Source organism: Copadichromis virginalis, linkage group LG22 (assembly GCF_057382275.1).
Source record: "Copadichromis virginalis isolate Kocher_CV1m ecotype Utaka linkage group LG22, C_Virginalis_male_GT1.1, whole genome shotgun sequence".
NCBI classification, from domain to species: domain Eukaryota; kingdom Metazoa; phylum Chordata; class Actinopteri; order Cichliformes; family Cichlidae; genus Copadichromis; species Copadichromis virginalis.
This window is the reverse complement of record NC_140638.1, coordinates 20,505,734-20,523,857: the sequence shown is the minus strand read 5'-3', so window position 1 is coordinate 20,523,857 and position 18,124 is coordinate 20,505,734. Positions and strand designations below refer to the sequence as shown.

General features: G+C 40.2%; 1 protein-coding gene across 1 annotated transcript; it reads left to right on the top strand.

The window, feature by feature from the left end:
• The first annotated feature begins 328 nt into the window (after positions 1-328).
• On the top strand, positions 329-1,839 carry LOC146683286 (progranulin-like). The gene is made up of 4 exons (XM_085445924.1): positions 329-478; positions 558-860; positions 976-1,149; positions 1,485-1,839. Exons 1-3 carry the CDS (start codon positions 329-331, stop codon positions 1,141-1,143), a joined length of 621 nt encoding a protein of 206 aa, XP_085302050.1. The 3' UTR covers positions 1,144-1,149; positions 1,485-1,839.
• Positions 1,840-18,124: the final 16,285 nt, after the last annotated feature.

Genomic DNA, 18,124 nt, shown 5'->3' with positions numbered 1-18,124 from the left:
GTTAAGTAGTGGATTTGAACTTTTGCAGTTCCAGAAATTTTCAAAACCTGTCTGTCTTAATATGAGAGTTACGAGATAGAGGGGTGTTACGTGAAGTTAATCTTTCATTCTTACTCAGTGGGAGTGTCTGACCTGTACTATATAGAGCTGTGTGTGATACAGCAGAGGGGAAAGTGTGAAAGGCATCACAGGAAGCTGCTGAATTTCTTCACTGAATTTCTTCAAGGTAACATTGGACTTTAGTGTGTCACATTAAAGTTACAAAGTCTGACCTTTTTAGTTCAGAAAGAAAAAAAATCTGCAAAGTCATGTTGATTCTGTCTTCCAGATGTTGAGGATCACTCTGTGTTTGTCATTCGGTGTGTTTCTGTGGGGATTTGCTTCATGCTCTATCATGTGTCATGATGGGAGTACTTGTCCAGACACCGCCACCTGCTGCAAGGCTAAAATTGGCTTTGCCTGCTGCCCATATCCTAATGTAAGTCAGAAACGTTCTGTCAGTGCAGTAACTTGATTGTTGGTTGTTAAAAGTTCTGCTGGTCTTACTTACTTTGCAGGCCATGTGCTGTAGCGACCTGCTCCACTGCTGCCCTTCAGGATATCGCTGTAACCTGGTTACCATGAAATGTGAGAAATTAGACCAGCCGTGGTTGACCATACCCATGGTGAAGAAGGAGGCTGCGGAGCAACCAAACACCCCTGAACTGCCTGGAACTCCACTCCAGGAGCTTAAAGAGAGCCACGTCCCAGATCAAATAAAGACTTCAGTGGTCCACTGTGACAGTTACACCTACTGTCCTGATGGCACTACTTGCTGCAGACACCCACAAGGAGGCTGGACCTGTTGTCCCTACTCTCCTGTGAGTCAGCCTAAACACTCTTGTGCAATAAAATTCCTTTTAGCTTCCACTGCCATGAAACAAGTTTGCAGCTATAATAATTATTCTTTTCAGAGACTAAAAGTGTTTCTTGCAGGGCAAATGTTGTCTGGATGGCTACCACTGCTGTCCAGTTGGATTTGACTGTGACAGCACCTACCAGCACTGTGTGAGGGAAAAACTCACATATCCTTTCCTCCGCAAGCCAGCAGTGCCTTCAGCACCTGCCTCCCTCATCCCAACTTCAGAGGAAGACGACAATTAGAAGAAGGTAAATGCCACACTCTAACCACTTTTACAACCTTCGCATGTGGAGAACATCCTGGGATAATTTCACTCACTGTTCAGATCAAATTTCAAGGCTAAATTTAAGACTTTCTCTGTTTACTGGTGTTATATCAAATGATGGCGTGCACATCTGATCACCAACCAGATGCCTGGTAATGAACTAATCATTTGATTCAGGTGTGTTGACCCAGGGTGAGATCTAAAACCTGCAGGACACCGGCCCTCGAGGCCTGGAGTTTGACACCCCTGACTTAGGGAGAAACTTAGTGAGATGACTATAATATGTTGTTCTAACACAAAGACTTGCACTAATTTCAGGCCCACTGGAGAAAGAGTCACCAGTCATCTCCACAGACCAGCTAAGCAAACTTTTCACTGAGGTCATCATGTGTTGAAAATGCCTAATCCCTATTGTAGAAATAGGGAAATCATTAATGATTTCAAGCTAATCTCAAATCATCTTATCGATTGCTTTTTAAATAATGAAAATGTGTTTTTCATCTATTCCATTCTCCTATACTGCCTATGTGACTGAGTGTCAGTGAATATAGACCAGTATGATGTTACGATGGTGAGGTGAAAATGTTTTGATTTGTTTTATGATTTTTTTCCATTCCTTTGTATACTTTTGTCCAGCTTCACCAATAAAAAAAATCATAGCATCTTCTTCCCAGCTGTGTCATGCAGTCATTTATTTATCATCTTTTCACGTCACAGTTTGAGTGCCCATGAACACCTCAGCCTGCCCAATACCAGCCCAGCATAATGCATTACTTGAGAAATAAAGTTGAAATTGTATATCAATGTATGTTTGCACGTTCCAGTATTAAAACAAGAATTGCTGTACCTACTTCCTATTTTCCTATGAAAATATGAAGAAATATACACAAACAGACACTAATTATGTTACCATGCATAATGGTGGATTGGAATGGCAATTGAGAACCGGTTCTTGTTCCCAGTAGTCCAACTTCTTGGAATTTTCAGTTTGTTTGCCTATTGATCCAGGTTATTGGTTCCACTTGCACACAGTGTGAAAAAGCCTTTTGCATTTGATGTTTTGTTAAGCTCTATGTCTGGATTTTGTTCTTTTGCACCCTCTGGTGGTGAACTGTGTAGGGTACAGTTGGTTGCAGTTGCACTCTTTTGCTAAGGCACATGGTGTCTGCATGCTGCAGCTTGCGGTTAGCTCCACACATGAAGAAAGTAATGTTTAAAGTTAGAAAAAGAGAAGAAATAAATGAGAAAGAAGATGGAGAGTAAGATAATAAGGCCATAAAGGACTATTTAGCCCCTCTTGGATGCCAGCTTATGAGGTTTGTGTATTTTAAATGTTTTATTTTCTGTGATGAAGGACTTTTGATTGACACTAAGTGCAAGAGTGCATTTTGATGTGATGTTTTTATTTTATTGTTTTTGTCTGTGAGCAGTTCTCACAGGTTGTCAAGACCAGAACAAACCCTGTTTTATAACTCTACATCATGCCTACATCAATCCTTGAGAGTGCTACACACAGCTTTATATAGTACAGGTCAGACACATTTTAGTTTGTGTGCTGGAGGAGGAAAATGGTGGCGCAGTCTACACGGTGGATATGGACATTATTATTTTCATTGCACAAAAGGAGGACTATTGTGAAGTGGAAACTACATCCAGGCCAGAAACAACTACATTATGCTGGAGTTAAAAAGGAAATCATGTAATCAATTTATAGAGAAAGATGTATTCTAAACTTTTGTGTCATCAATGTAGCCACATTTGGCAGATATAACCGCTGAAAACACTGGTCACATTCTTTCTACAATAGAAATCAAATGTTCTTCAGAAAGTTCTTCCCATATCTGTTGCAGAAGTTCCCATAAATGTGTGGAACTTGTAGGTTACTTTGTTTTCACTCTTCTGTCCTTTCATCCCAAACCAGCTCGATGGGGTTTAAGTCTGGAGACTGTGCTGAACACTCCATGTTTTCAAGCTTATCATCTTTTATTTTTTCCTGAGGTAGTTCTGGCCTGGCTTGCACTTATGTTTTGTGTCATTATCTTTCTGTAGGATGAACCCCTGACCAACTAGGCACATACCAGAGAATATTCCATTATGCTGCAGAATGCTGTTGTAGTAGTTTTGGTTCAGCGTACCTCTCACTCTGTACCACCCAAAAACCCCCAGACAATTACACTTCCTCCTCCATATTTGATAGTTGATGCCACACACTGTGGAACCATCCTTTCACCTACTCAACAGCATGCAAAGATCCTGCGTGATGAACCGAAGATTTCAAATTTTTATTCATCAGTCCATTATAGCTTCTTCCAGTCTTCAGTAGTCCATTGGCAGCGTTTCATGGCCCAGGCAAGCCTCTTTGTGTCACGGCCAGGCGGATCAGCTGCACGCTGATCAGCCCTCTCTGTTTCTCTTCCTCTTCTCTCTCGCCGGGGCGGAACTCACTGTGGGTTCACGCCCTCGGCCCACGCCCTCGGGAGATGAGACACCTGGGTCTCATTAAGGGGAGCAGCATTTAAATCCACTGCAAATGTAATAACCTTCCAAATAAAGCTGAGCTCTGTGTATTGCTGAATTCTAAATTTCAGTGCTAGACTAAAAATAAATCAAATAAATGTATTGTTTTGCTGATACAAAATATCATTTTAACTCTTTTAAATTCCACTGACTGCAATCTGTCTGAGTGTATAACTGAAATCTAACAAAATTGTAAAAATCTATTTGAGTTAATCTGAAATCATACAGATTAACTGTATGATTTCAGATTAACTCAAAAAATGTAAAAATTAAACATAATTTATGGACACCGTTTGATTTCTTTGCATGTAGCTATATTAACATTTATACATTTAATAAATCATGAAATTAATACGCGCATGTTCTCGTAACAATGCAACTAACTGTTTGCTCTTCATTCAGTGAAGTGAGCATCACACGCTGCTCATATAAAACATATTCTGACAACAGCCGCACAGCTGAGGAGCCTTTTTTTCAGAAACTTGAAGGATAACTTCCCAAAGTCTGACCTGCATCGGACCATCCGCTCAGTGTCCGTGGTTACCATGGTTACTGCAGAAGCTGCTATGAATTAAACAGTTGTCCCTGAGATAACTTACCGGAGACATGAATGTTTGTTTTTCCTTTACAAAAGAATTGGATGACTTGGATAACTTATAGGAGTATCAGACTCCACGTGCCATGTCCTCGGAAATCTGGACTCGTGTGGATTTTTCAAGGACAAACTGGTAAGAGTCGCACACCACTATACTGAAATAAAGAAGCTATTACTGAAATACACGTGCTATATTATAAACTATGATATAAAACTTAAGGTTTAGTTATAAAGGACACCTTCCTACCTTTAGTCTTATTCCTGAGCAGCATCAGTTGTCTTCTAACATCCAAGAGTCTGCACGATGTGTTTCATAGGTCCTAACTAGAGATGGACGGTCTGATACTGACCTAAATTACTGGATCGAATATCGGAGAGAAATAAAAAATGTAATCCGATCCATTAAATATCAAAAAAGCACCTCACAAAACTTGCGACCTGGCGTAACTCGGCTCATAACCGTAGCACGTCGGAGCATTATGCATCAAGTGATAGAGCGGCTGTGGCGTGCGGGACCTGTCACGGTCTGGTTGAGCATTTGGAGCCTCGCCACCAAACCGGCATTTCATCTCCAAGAAAGTGATCCCAGAGAGAAGTAAAGCAAGTGTGTAAGTTCATCTCTGAATGTTTGTAAAGCATTCCAGCGTTAAGCTTATCAACCGATATATGGAGCGACTGCCTCTCTCTCTCCCCCTCCCTCTCCTGCTGCTACTTAAATCATGAAACTGATTAATGATCAGCTGATCGGCTTTTCTGTCGCGAGTCCGTCTCTCTTGTTTGTTCCTGCCAGAAAGAGGAAACAAGCGGCTGAACAACAGCAGCATGTTTAAGCTTGATAATCTGTTGTTAGAATTTATTTAACATTACTTTCTAAACCAGGATCTTTTTCTATGTAGCTGACGGCTGGTAACTGTGCAGGGGCGGATCTAGCAAAGTTTAGCCAGGGGGCCGATAGGGCATGAACAGGGAAAAGGGGGGCACAAATATATACTTTTCTTTCTTATTCTCTTTTAAAATGTCTGGCTTTTAATAAATAATTATCTGAATCTTACACCCAAAATTTTAATCTGATGTAAAAAGTATAGAAGACCATTACTGTATATAGTAACTATTAAGTCTAATATACCCTTGTAAGCTATAGTACTTTTTCCTTTGGGAAGGTACCACCTGTGCATTCTGCAATTCTGTTGAAGAAAGATGTTGAATCTATTTAAATATTGTAGAAAAATAATTGATTTCTGTGCATTTTTTTCACACTGCATCAAATTAAAGTTGATTACGTCGATTAAGCATCATGAGGTGGGGGGTGGTTCCCTTTTTTTATTTATTTTTTGCTGGGAGTTTGTAACCCTATTAGTTAGGTTGCTTATTCTTTTAAATACCAGAATAGGGAGGATGGAGTAGGTTTAAGTTTATTAGATTCATCAGTTTTGCTGAACTATGAAATATTTTCGGTGCAGTGTATTTTTTGCATACAGGTATAACAAAATAGCATTAGTGTTTTTTTTTAACTTGAGTTTGGACCCATACAAAATGCAGCAAGATATTAAAAAAACAGTTTTATTGATTATAAAACACACTATATTGGATTCATATCGGTATCTGCCGATATCCAAATTTATAATATCAGTATCGGACATAAAAAAGTGGTATTGTGCCATCTCTAGTCCTAACATGAGGATCCCAGAACCAAAAAATAACCCAAAGGGTTAAAAAGATTTCCACATTGATGCAGATGATGTATATGATTGTGGGACTTGTATAAAAAAAATGTATATGCCATATTTGTCTGTGAAGGTTCTCAGTCATCCAGGTCATCGTAGTCAAAGGAGCTTGCAAAGAAAAGCGTCTGGACTTCTTTAAGCTGCTTGAAGACATTTCACCTCTCATCCTAGAAGCTTCTTCAGTTCTAAGGTCAAATGGCGGAAAGTCCCAGATTTAAACCCAGTGGGAGTATCCCCCCAAAGAGGGACAAAAGGACCCCCCGATGATCCTCTAATCATGGTGTGAAAATGGGTGTGGGTCCCAATCAGCCAGGGTTTCAGGTGAGCTCATTGTGAAACCTGGCACCACCTTATCATGCAATTTCCTGAGGTCAGATGGCCCAGGATGTGAGTGGGCGTTAAGGCGTCTGGGAAGGGATCTCAAAACTGGATTATAGATGGCAGACAGTTGGTGTCGTAAACCCCCCTCTGTTCAAAGACGTTCGCTCACAGTGAACGTAAATGGCTTCTTTCACTCCTCTTTCAAACCATCTGTCCTCTCTGTCCAAAATGTGAACATTGGCATCCCATTTCACCGAAACAATAACATAGCGCACAGTGTGACGTCAAAAAAGGCGCACACATTTGACGCTGCGCTTGTCTGGAGGAACGGAGTTTTCGAAAATCTCCACCCTGGCAGGTGGTTTCAAAAATCTCAGTTTTCAGTGACCAAAAACGCCATTTACGTGTGGACTAAAGGTGCAAAAATATGGGTTTTCAAAAATACCCGGGTACATGTGGATGTGTGGACAAAGCCTAAGGCTTTTCGTTTGAAAACGCATCCTTTTCTCTCCGTTTTGGCCTCCCATCCACACTGAGATGGCGTTTTCACAGATGGAAAACACAGCGTTTTGAAAACACATACATTTCAAAAGGGTGCTTTCCGTGGCAGTGTGGACAGCGAAAATGGAGACTTTCTAAAACGATGACGCATGATGCAGTCATGTGATCAATTAAACTAAGGCTACGTTCACACTGCAGGCAAAGCGCATCAAATCCGATTTTTTTGACCCTATGCCACCCATATCCGATCATGGTATGACAGTGTGAACGGCACAAATCCGATATTTTCAAATCCGATTTCGTATGTGGTACTGAATCCGATACATATCTGATGTTTTAGAAAGCGACTGCTGTTTGAACGGTCATGTCGCATTAAATCCGTCTTTTACGTCACTGACACAAGACAGACGCCAATTATCAGCGCCGGGGAAGCGCCCGAGAAGACATCGCGAACGCTTCCTGGCCATCCCGTGTAGATGTTAGTGAAACTGTTGGAAAGACAACGTGAACATTTTATTTGTACTGCATAATCTGCAGATTCTGACAGAAATCTGCAGCTATCCTTTGAAGCACCGCTCCTCTCTAAAACAGCAATAAGGATCATTATTAGGTTATCTACATTATTATGTAAATAACAAAATAACTTAAAGCAAAATTTGGGAAACGTAAAGTCTGAAGTCTTTCTATTAAGGGCCATCAGTCAAACAATATTGTTTGCTTTGGGTCTAAACAGAGCGCGTTGTGTATGACATCTTCTTTTGCGCATGCGGGCCGCTTTGAGTGTTCACACTAGAGCACGTTTGCTGTCGCATTTTATTTGTAGTGTGAACAAGCAGACAAAAAAAATTGGATTTGATCAAAAAATCGGAATTGAGCATTAAGACCTGCGGTGTGAACGTAGCCTAAGATAGCGGAGGGCATTATACAGCAGTGGTTTTGTTTGCTCTCAATTTTGACAGCCTATTAAAGATTAATATCAGTCTGTACATGCTCCAAATAGCTTTTCTTCAAATTCTTTAACTTTCACTCGCTTTTGCAACTTTGTACTTTTGTGTTACTTGCAGCAACAACTGTACCTCATTGTTATTCCATTTAAAAAACTTGGTGCTTTTCCTCAACATTTTGCTGCGACGTTTCAAAGAGCCGGAAAGTAAATAAGCGGCAGACAGAAATGAGGCAGGTCAAATCATCTTGGGTTTCACATATGAGCAGTACTGGAACGTCAGCGTTTTCGGCTGTTTCAATGTGGACGCACAACTCTGTGAAAATGACTGAAAACGCTACTGTGGACGCGGAGCGTTTTCACACACGAAAACGCCTTTCAAATCTATCCGGGCTACTATTAAAAACCAAAACAAACAAACAAACAAATAAAAAAAAACATTAAAAGTCACAAAAACCTACAAGGGCACTTAACACCACACACAGTCAAACAAAATACACAAAAAAGTATTAAACAGAAAAAAGTATACAATCCTAGTAATTTGCACCCCCACAGGTGAACTGCTGCCTGAGCCAAATGTAGTTGTTGTGATATTTGATCCCAGCGCACTCCAAAAAGGAATGTAGAATAGTTCTGTGGTGACTGAAACAAGTCAAACATCGCTGTAAACAACCATCAAAACGCACGGGCAGGGGATCACGAAAGCCCGACTACTTGGGCACAACAATTATAAACCGTCTCACAAAATAAAACTGTAGACAGGACAAGATAGCAGTTCCTTAAAGGATGGGCCCAAAACAGCGGCTGCTGCAGGCGTTTCCCTCATCCTGACACATATCTTTATATTTTGCTGGGCAAATTTGGTTACCAGGAACAGTAATTTCTTGACAAATGTGCAATCATACAGGTGTGGTGAAAAGTTTAGATTCACTCCTTATGGGTATGAGTGTTATGGGAATTTGGGTTTTTAATGATTTAGCTGAACTGTTTTTTGTTTTTTTTACCTGAATGGTATGATTGTACAGTATTGTATCTTTAATGACTTTAAAAAGTAAGAATTGGGTGCACACGTTTTTAATTTACTGAGGAGAACAAACAGCTATATGGCAGCTGTGTCACTGACAACTGACAATCTAAATGTTCTTGCTTAACAATGACTGTAAAAAAATCAACATTGATCAGAAACTTTTATTCCTCATTTATGCAAACAGATTGAAAATTGGAATTATTTCAAATATACAGTTATGTTGTTTAAAACTGTTCACTATAAATGAGTTTTTAGCTTCAGCCTAAACTGAAAATGTATACACAATCTGAAGACAAATAAAACAAAGCTCAAAATCAAGATCTTTTTTTTAATTTTTTGTTTTTTATTATTTGTTGGTAATAATTTCATGTGGTCTTTAGTGAACAGTTCCACAAGTTCTTGTTACTCTTCTGGGCTTTTAAATAAAGTGAGTAATCTTCTTTGTAACGCCAGGTAAACTTTAGCGTACACATGAAAACATCCTAGAGAAGATATTTGGTCTCTTAAATGGTGCATTTCTTATGAAACTTTTGACAATCTCTTTGTCAACATTTCGGTGGCCAATTTTCATTAACTGCATGACAGTGTTTGGATATTTCCACTTATCCTGGAGTTCATTGTATACTGCCACGCTGACCTCTTCAATGTCCTCCAAGGAGATTTTGAGCTTTTTGGACACAATTTTAGCCCAGACTTTTTGGGCAAGCCTCTGTTTAATGGCTTCATCAGCCCCTAGAGGCAATTTCCCTGCTTCATTTGTATTGCTCATTGCGTGCATAACCAGATCTCTAGCAAAGCGTTCCACAAGTTCTCTGTACTCGTCTCGGTTTTTAGATAAAGTGAGTATTCTTTTGGGTAATGCCAGCAGATGTCTGGTGAATGTTGGGACAGTAATATCATCCTCAAGCTCTTCCTTCAGACTTGAAATCAAATCTTTTTCCTTGCACTTATGCACTTTACAAAGATTGGTGAAAATGGCTTTCGCCATACTGGGCAGCCTCTTTGGACATAGATCCAAATGTTTTCCCTCAATTTCAGGCCAGATTTTCTCAAGCAGACGATAACAGTTGGGAATCCTTGTGGAGTCTTTGTGTTTAGCAGAGACTTTCTTTAAGGCCCGTGAAACTACCAACTGAGTAAGTGCATAAACAAACATTTTTTCTGCAGACACATCATCAGATGCCAGACTGATGACAGAAGAAGAATCAACTTCTGACTCATGTACAGCTGGAATCACAGGCTTTTCCACGGGACAAGCTTCTATTTTGTCCCAGTGTTTTGTATCAGCTGTGGGCTTTTTCTTCATACAGCTTTTCTTTGGTTCTGCTGTGGCTTGGGATTGTGTGTCCACATGCTGAAGACTTGCACTGGCCTCTGTCTCCAGTTCCGGAGTTTCGGTTTTCTTATCATCACCACAGTTGTCTACAGATATTTCTGTAACCATGTCTTCCTTTGCTGGTGTTACCCCTGTTTTCTCATGGGAATCAGCGTCCACTGACTCAAGACACTCCTCTGTCAGTGTGGACACCGGAGCTCCCTTCTCCATGGTTGTCTCTGTTGCATCCACTAACATGGAGCAAAGTGATGTTGTGGCAGGTATGTCTGCTCCGGTGTCCACATGCTGAAGACTTGCACTGGCCCCTGTCTCCAGTTCCGGAGTTTCGGTTTTCTTATCATCACCACAGTTGTCTACAGATATTTCTGTAACCATGTCTTCCTTTGCTGGTGTTACCCCTGTTTTCTCATGGGAATCAGCGTCCACTGACTCAAGACACTCCTCTGTCTGTGTGGACACCGGAGCTCCCTTCTCCATGGTTGTCTCTGTTGCATCCACTAACATGGAGCAAAGTGATGTTGTGGCAGGTATGTCTGCTCTTTGTGAACTAAATGTGTTTAAATGTTGCTCGCTGTTCTGATGCATGAATGCGCTCTGAACTAAATCGCAGGTGTTTATGGAGTTCTGGAGTTCTATTTATAGGGTCGTGTCCTGTAGGCCCCGCCCACTGCCCTTTGATAATTGCCAAGCCCCGCCCACATCGAATGACTGTTGCCTAGCAATCGCTAGATGATAGTAGCACGGATGGGCACAGCCACTGTGACGTCATCCAGTGTTCTTTGATCAAAGAGAAGTAAGTGTTGGCTTTCTTGCTGCTCAGCAATTGATAACAAAGAACCTTGAAATGTGTTTTTAGCTAAACTTTGACACAGCTGCAGGACATTAATAATAATGAGAAGCTACTTAATATATATATATATATATATATATATATATATATATATATATATACACATACACACACACACATATATATATACATACACACACATATACATATATATATATACATATATATATATATATATATATATATATATATATACACACACATATATATATATATATACACACATATATATATAAGGTGTGTTGATTTCTCCCTAAGATGGCAAACTGAAACACTCAGTTGGTGACTTTTGGAGATTTATTTCCCTGGATGATTGAGAATGCATCAAGATGAAACACAAAAGGAAGTTCACAGCTTTTTGCAGCTCCCCCACCCCCTCAATCACACACCCCCACTCCCCTCCCTCCAGAATTCCCAGGTAACAACCTAATTTACATATGAATGACTAGCCAATTTAGCTTCCACTTGGCTGAAGCTAAAGCTTAGCTAAAAGCCTACCAGCCATTTGGCTGCTCTCCGGGTTTTAAAGGTAGAAAGGTAGAAGCCTGGGACTCCTAGTGTTAAGCCAGGAGGTGACTGCTGTTCGTTGCTGGATCGTTGTCTACCACGCGTTAGTGAAGTCAAGCTACAGCAAGTTTAGTTAAGAGTGTTTTCCTCTGTGCGTCGTTCTTAACCCTGTCTCCCTGTCTACAGAGCTTCCTGGATTTTTCCCCGTGTGATTCCCGTGTGGCAGTGTCGGAGTGTGAGCCTGTGGTCGTGTGAGTGGATATTCTGAAGAACGCGTGCTTTCCCTTGGACTTCCCTGGAGACCCCTTCTCCCCCCACTCAGCTGTATATAACACCTCCCCGCACATTCTTGTATATACACCTGGTGACTTGTAAATAAACCCTTCTTGTGAGCATCAGAACCGGAGTCCTGCGCTTGAGTCCTCCTCCAAACCGTAACACTTTGCCTTATTCTGATGTCTTAGCAATGGCTTTCTTGCTGCAACGCATCCTCTGATACCTGCAGCTCAAAGTCCTATCTTCACAGTTGAAACTGAGACTTGCTTACTATGACCAGTGTTGGGTAAGTTACTTTAAATTAGTAACTTAGTTACATTACTAGTTACTTCTATCAAAAGTAACTCAGTTACTTCAAGTTACTTGTTACTTTCAAAGTAACTAGTTACTAGGGAAAGTAACTTTGGTTTCACTCAGAATTCTCTTGTCAATGTGTTGCTTCTGTAACTGGATACCCAGCAAGATTACCAGTCTTCTAGTTTGCTTACTTGCCACAAGTGCACTGTGGCACCTACCAATAGAAAGGAAAAAATAATGTGCATATTTCCACATAATCCCACGCCTGGACCGTTGTTGACCGCCGTCATGATTCTAGCCTACGTCACAGCGTCATCTGCGCTTTTTTACATCCAACACAAAAACCGCAGTCGTGGTGCTTTCGATTGTACTCAGAACTCTGAAATTCTGCCTTCTGAATAGGAAGATGTAGGTAACACCAGACTGCAGATGAGCTGCATACAGGGCTGGACTGGGACAAAAAAATCGGCCCGGGCATTTTGACGCCCACCATTATAGGAAAAATCATAAAGCCTTTGAATGAAAACAAACGCTGTTGTGACTGTGATGTACACAGTTCTGATGATATATATGCATATATAGATATTTTAAATGAGAATAAGAAAGAAAAGTATTTCTTTGTGCCCACCTCTCCCTGTTAATGCCCTACCTGGCCCTCCTGGCAAAACTTTGCTAGATCCGCACCTGCACAGTTACCAGCTGTCAGCTACATAAAAAAAAGGATCCTGGTGTTATTTGTCTCTCAGAAACAGTTCATAACTTCCCTTCTACTCATTCATGTTAACTAAAAGGTCAACCTGTTTCTCCATCACCTGTTCAGCTCTGATGATTCAGTAAGGACATCTCCTGGTTTCATCTTCATGTTTCCCTCTCACAGGATAACCAAACCATATCATGACCAGCAGCTTTTTTGCAGCTGTGGCTCCAGCAAACATCAGCTGATACTAGAAATTAACATTAAATAAATTCTAACAACAGCTGATCAAGCTTAAACGTGCTGCTGTTGTTTAGCGCGACATCCGCTGGTTTCCTCTTTCTGGCGCAAAGTGGGCGATAAACAAACAAGAGAGAAAAGCCGATCAGCTGATCATTGATCAGTTTCATGATTGAAGTAGAAACAGGAGAGGGAGGGGGGAGAATGAGAGAAGAAGAAGAAGCTGTGCAGCAAAGACAGAATAAATCCAGCTTTGTGTCTTTTTCATTGTAGCTGAAGTACAGGACAAACTGTTCCTTTTCACCTCAATACGAAACGCGTAGGCTAATATTTTCTCAGAATACGAGACAATTCCGTTTTTTAGGGGACGGTTGGAAACTAATAACTAACCTTATAAATAAAATAAAGTTCAACATCAACATCATAGCACCACCCAGCTGTATAGAAACTCTGTCATGCTAGCTAGCACGCAGTACGAAAAAGTCAGCATAACAAAAATAAACTCCACCTAAACTTGGTTTATATCTGATCTCCAGATAGACTGCAGGTCATTCTTACCTGAAGTTCAGTTCTCCTGACACTCGGACCGTCTCCAATGTGAAGAGGAAGCTGTAGTGATGTAACATGTTTTAATTAGTTTTCTGTGCAGTCTAAAGAGACGGGGCTACATAGAGTTTCAGTGTAACTGTTCTACAGTTTAGAAAGTGCTGATTTTGATGAGTTGGACCATTTAGAAGCACTTCTTAATTCTAAACTGTAGCTTGCTGCACATTTCTTGCAATAACACATCAGAAAAAAAAACATTGCCATACTTAATGTGCAGACAAAATGTTTATTACACTTCATTCTTACTCTGATGTATTAAGTTCCTTTGCAAGGCATGTACTTCTAGCTAACATTTCCAGCTAATTCTGGATAAGAGACAGAGACTAATAGTTAGCTTTCTTTCCCATTTTGCAAACACCAGAGCCAGCTCTAACACAAGACAGCCCCGGCTCTCCTAAGGCTCAAGTCATTCACTGTGATTCTCTACATTACTGCCAGGGGGGGATGTCTTGCTTCAAGGTATCTACTGTCCCCACCCACTGGTAAGGATTATACATAAGTTGTTTAACCCTGTAACACAAAGTGTGTAATATGAGTTTAAAAGCACGAGTTTCTGAGTGTGATATTTTACCCTAACCTTAACCTTCCCATATGGTTCAGCCTGCTTAAGATAAACAAACTGGGAGCAGTTAATTTCACAAAAATCCAGATATAGAAACAACTATTAATGAAACATGTATGCACATTTTTTTTTTTAATATATTTGTTTATTTTGAATACTCAAGTTTCAAAATATTAGCATTTTGATTGTTTTAGATTTGAAGTGAGAAAAAATTGTTAGCTCTATGAACAGTAGCACATTGATCTCGAGGTAAATTTTACAGATTTTACATTAATTTTGAATGTTGAAACTGCACCGTAACAGTTTTCTTTTTCTTTTTTTTTGGAGCTAATATTAGTTTAGTCAAGATCTGCTGAAGAATGTTGCACATATTGCATATATTGATTTTACCATCACAAATTAACTGAACATGATTTCTTGGAGCTGTTTTTTTAAACTTGGGTCCTGTTGTCTGTTAAAAATGTCCAGTGGCTGGATTTTTTCAAAAACTGAAAGTTCATACTATTCTCTAGTCAAGTCATAGTGTTTGGTGTGGAGAAGAAAAATATAAGAACATTTGCAAATAAAAATGATAGTAATGTGAGTTTCCATCTACTGGTGTGACTGGTTGCCAGATCAGACTGCTCTGGTCATCAAGAAGTCCAAGACTGACATGCTGAGTTTGATCAAATAAACAAGTCAGGCGCCACAGCCGGGTTTCTGTGGGCAGCATGACATTTAGAATTATTGAGAAATGAAGAAGCTGTTGGAGCAACACACTTAGATAAGGAAGGAGGAGGTAAAGTTACAGTAAAAAGAAAATAGAGAAGTGAAACAAAGACAGGTTCAATTTTACAGCCAACACTGAAAATAATGTGAAACCGAGTGTCCTTGTGGTAGTAACTGGATAAGACGGGGTCTCGTTCCACTCATTTATGTGTTAGCAGTAGTTTGTGAGCACCTGGACAGACACAAATGAAGTGAATCAGGCTTTAATGAAATTCAACAGCTTATAACACACAGAGAAGCCCCATGAAAGTATATATTTACATATATTTATATATCTAGTTCCATTCAAAGTTTCGGTTCAGCTTTTATTTTATTTCTCAAGTTCCTGGAAATTCCTGCATCCCCTGTGTTTCTGTATCTCTGTTTGTCTTTCCTTGTATCATGTTTGTCTGTTTGTCTTTTCCTCGGTGGAAGTTAATTCCTGTTTTATTTTGAAGGTCTCTTGTCTTGTGTACCTTGTTTTGAGTTTAGTTTGCTATCCTTGATTTTTTCCCTCTGTATTTCCCCGCTGTTTTCCCCTAGTCTTATTCTTCTTTGTATATATTGTTTGCGTCTCCCCTTGGCCTTTGTCATGTCCCCTCTTAATGATGTGTGCTCGTCTTGTCCACGTTTCCTCATTCCATAGTTCCTGTTTCATAGATGTGTGTTTTCCCTGGTTTGAACTTACCTCTTTGATTACTTTTGACCTTTTTTAACATCCATTTTTTTAAAATCCTTTTTTATGTTCCCCACCTGCATCCTGAATTTTGCATTTGGGTCTGCCACACAGCAAGCTTTGTGAATTACCTTATGTTATCTTATCATTATGTTACCTTATATGCAGTTAAATCTTTTCAGAAAGTGTTTCCATGAACTTAATCAGACAAGAAGAGATAAGCTGACTAGAAACTTTTCAGCTGCTGACAATTCAGTCAACCATAGATTGCAGTTAAGACAGAAAGTTCAAACAAACAAAGAAACCTGTTGGTCTTGCCATCTTAAATGATCTCCAAATTGCTCATCCCAATCTGTTTGCTTGCCCCATGCTATGTTAATGCTCCATTTAGGAATGAGCCCTCTACTAAGGACACATTATGCTGTAAACATAACTGAACAAAATTACAGTGAATCTAATAAATCAGCCCACGGTGTGACCAATACTGATATTTGAGTCAGTATAAGATTGTATTTAAACCAAATATCAGGTTGGTGCATTTCTGCCTTGGCATGAAAACCATTCATTCAGTGTATTTTAGTCTTCCATCCCACTGCTGGTGATTAATGTGATACCAGCTCATAGGAATGTAAAATCCTAAATACTGGGACATTTGTTGATTCTGCCAGCTGCAGGGATGGATACTGTTTGCCGATTTTTATACTAGTTCTAGTTCTTCATTAAGGCCTACCTTTTACCTTCTTGCTGCTTGATCAGGTAAAAGGTAGGCCTGCACAGACTTTAACTGCCAATACAACTGTTTGATTACCATGATTTTCAAAGCTCCTAAACACATATTTTATCTACAACAGCTGCTTCATGATGTTCCAGATGTTTTCAGTGATAGGGTGAATGAAACAGAATGAATGAAACAGCTTTTATTTGTCACTAGCAGGTTGCCCTGCAGCGAGATGGAAACCCCCCCCCACCCCGACCTGAAAGGTCTGGACTAGGGATGGGTACCGGTATCATGGCACCGGTTCTGACATAAACGGTAGTAACCAGACTGAAAAGCAGCGCACATTTCGGTGCTTTAATTCAATTCAATTCAATTCAATTCAATTCAATTCAATTTTATTTATATAGCGCCAAATCACAACAAAAGTCGCCTCAAGGCGCTTCATAGATACAGAGAAAAACCCAACAATCATATGACCCCCTATGAGCAAGCACTTTGGCGACAGTGGGAAGGAAAAACTCCCTTTTAACAGGAAGAAACCTCCGGCAGAACCAGGCTCAGGGAGGGGCGGCCATCTGCTGCGACCGGTTGGGGTGAGAGAAGGAAGACAGGATAAAGACATGCTGTGGAAGAGAGACAGAGGTTAATAACAGATATGATTCAATGCAGAGAGGTCTATTAATACATAGTGAGTGAGAAAGGTGACTGGAAAGGAAAAACTCAATGCATCATGGGAATCCCCCGGCAGCCTACATCTATTGCAGCATAACAAAGGGAGGATTCAGGGTCACCTGGTCCAGCCCTAACTATATGCTTTAGAAAAAAGGAAAGTTTTAAGCCTAATCTTAAAAGTAGAGATAGTGTCTGTCTCCCGAATCCAAACTGGAAGCTGGTTCCACAGAAGAGGGGCCTGAAAACTGAAGGCTCTCCCTCCCATTCTACTTTTAAATACTCTAGGAACAACAAGTAGGCCTGCAGAGCAAGAGCGGAGCGCTCTAATAGGGTGATATGGTACTACAAGGTCATTAAGATAAGATGGGGCCTGATTATTTAAGACCTTGTATGTGAGGAGCAGGATTTTGAATTCAATTCTGGATTTAACAGGAAGCCAATGAAGGGAAGCCAAAACAGGAGAAATATGCTCTCTCTTTCTAGTCCCTGTCAGGACTCTTGCTGCAGCATTTTGGATTAGCTGAAGGCTTTTCAGTGAGTTTTTTGGACATCCTGATAATAATGAATTACAGTAGTCCAGCCTGGAAGTAATAAATGCATGAACTAGTTTTTCAGCGTCACTTTGAGACAGGATATTTCTAATTTTAGAGATGTTGCGCAAATGGAAGAAAGCAGTCTTACATATTTGTTTAATATGTGCGTTGAAGGACATGTCCTGGTCAAAAATGACTCCAAGGTTCCTCACAGCGTTACTGGAGGCCAAGGTAATGCCATCCAGAGTAAGAATCTGATTAGATACCATATTTCTAAGATTTTCAGGGCCGAGTACAATAACCTCAGTTTTATCTGAATTAAGAAGCAGAAAGTTAGCGGCCATCCAGGTCTTTATGTCTTTAAGACATTCCTGCAGTTTAACTAATTGGTGTGTGTTATCTGGCTTCATGGACAGATAGAGCTGGGTGTCATCTGCATAGCAGTGAAAATGTATGCTATGTCTTCTAATGATACTGCCTAAGGGAAGCATGTATAATGTAAACAGAATTGGTCCTAGCACTGAACCCTGTGGAACTCCATAATTAACCTCAGTGTGTGAAGAGGACTCTCCATTTACATGCACGAATTGGAGTCTGTTAGATAGATATGATACAA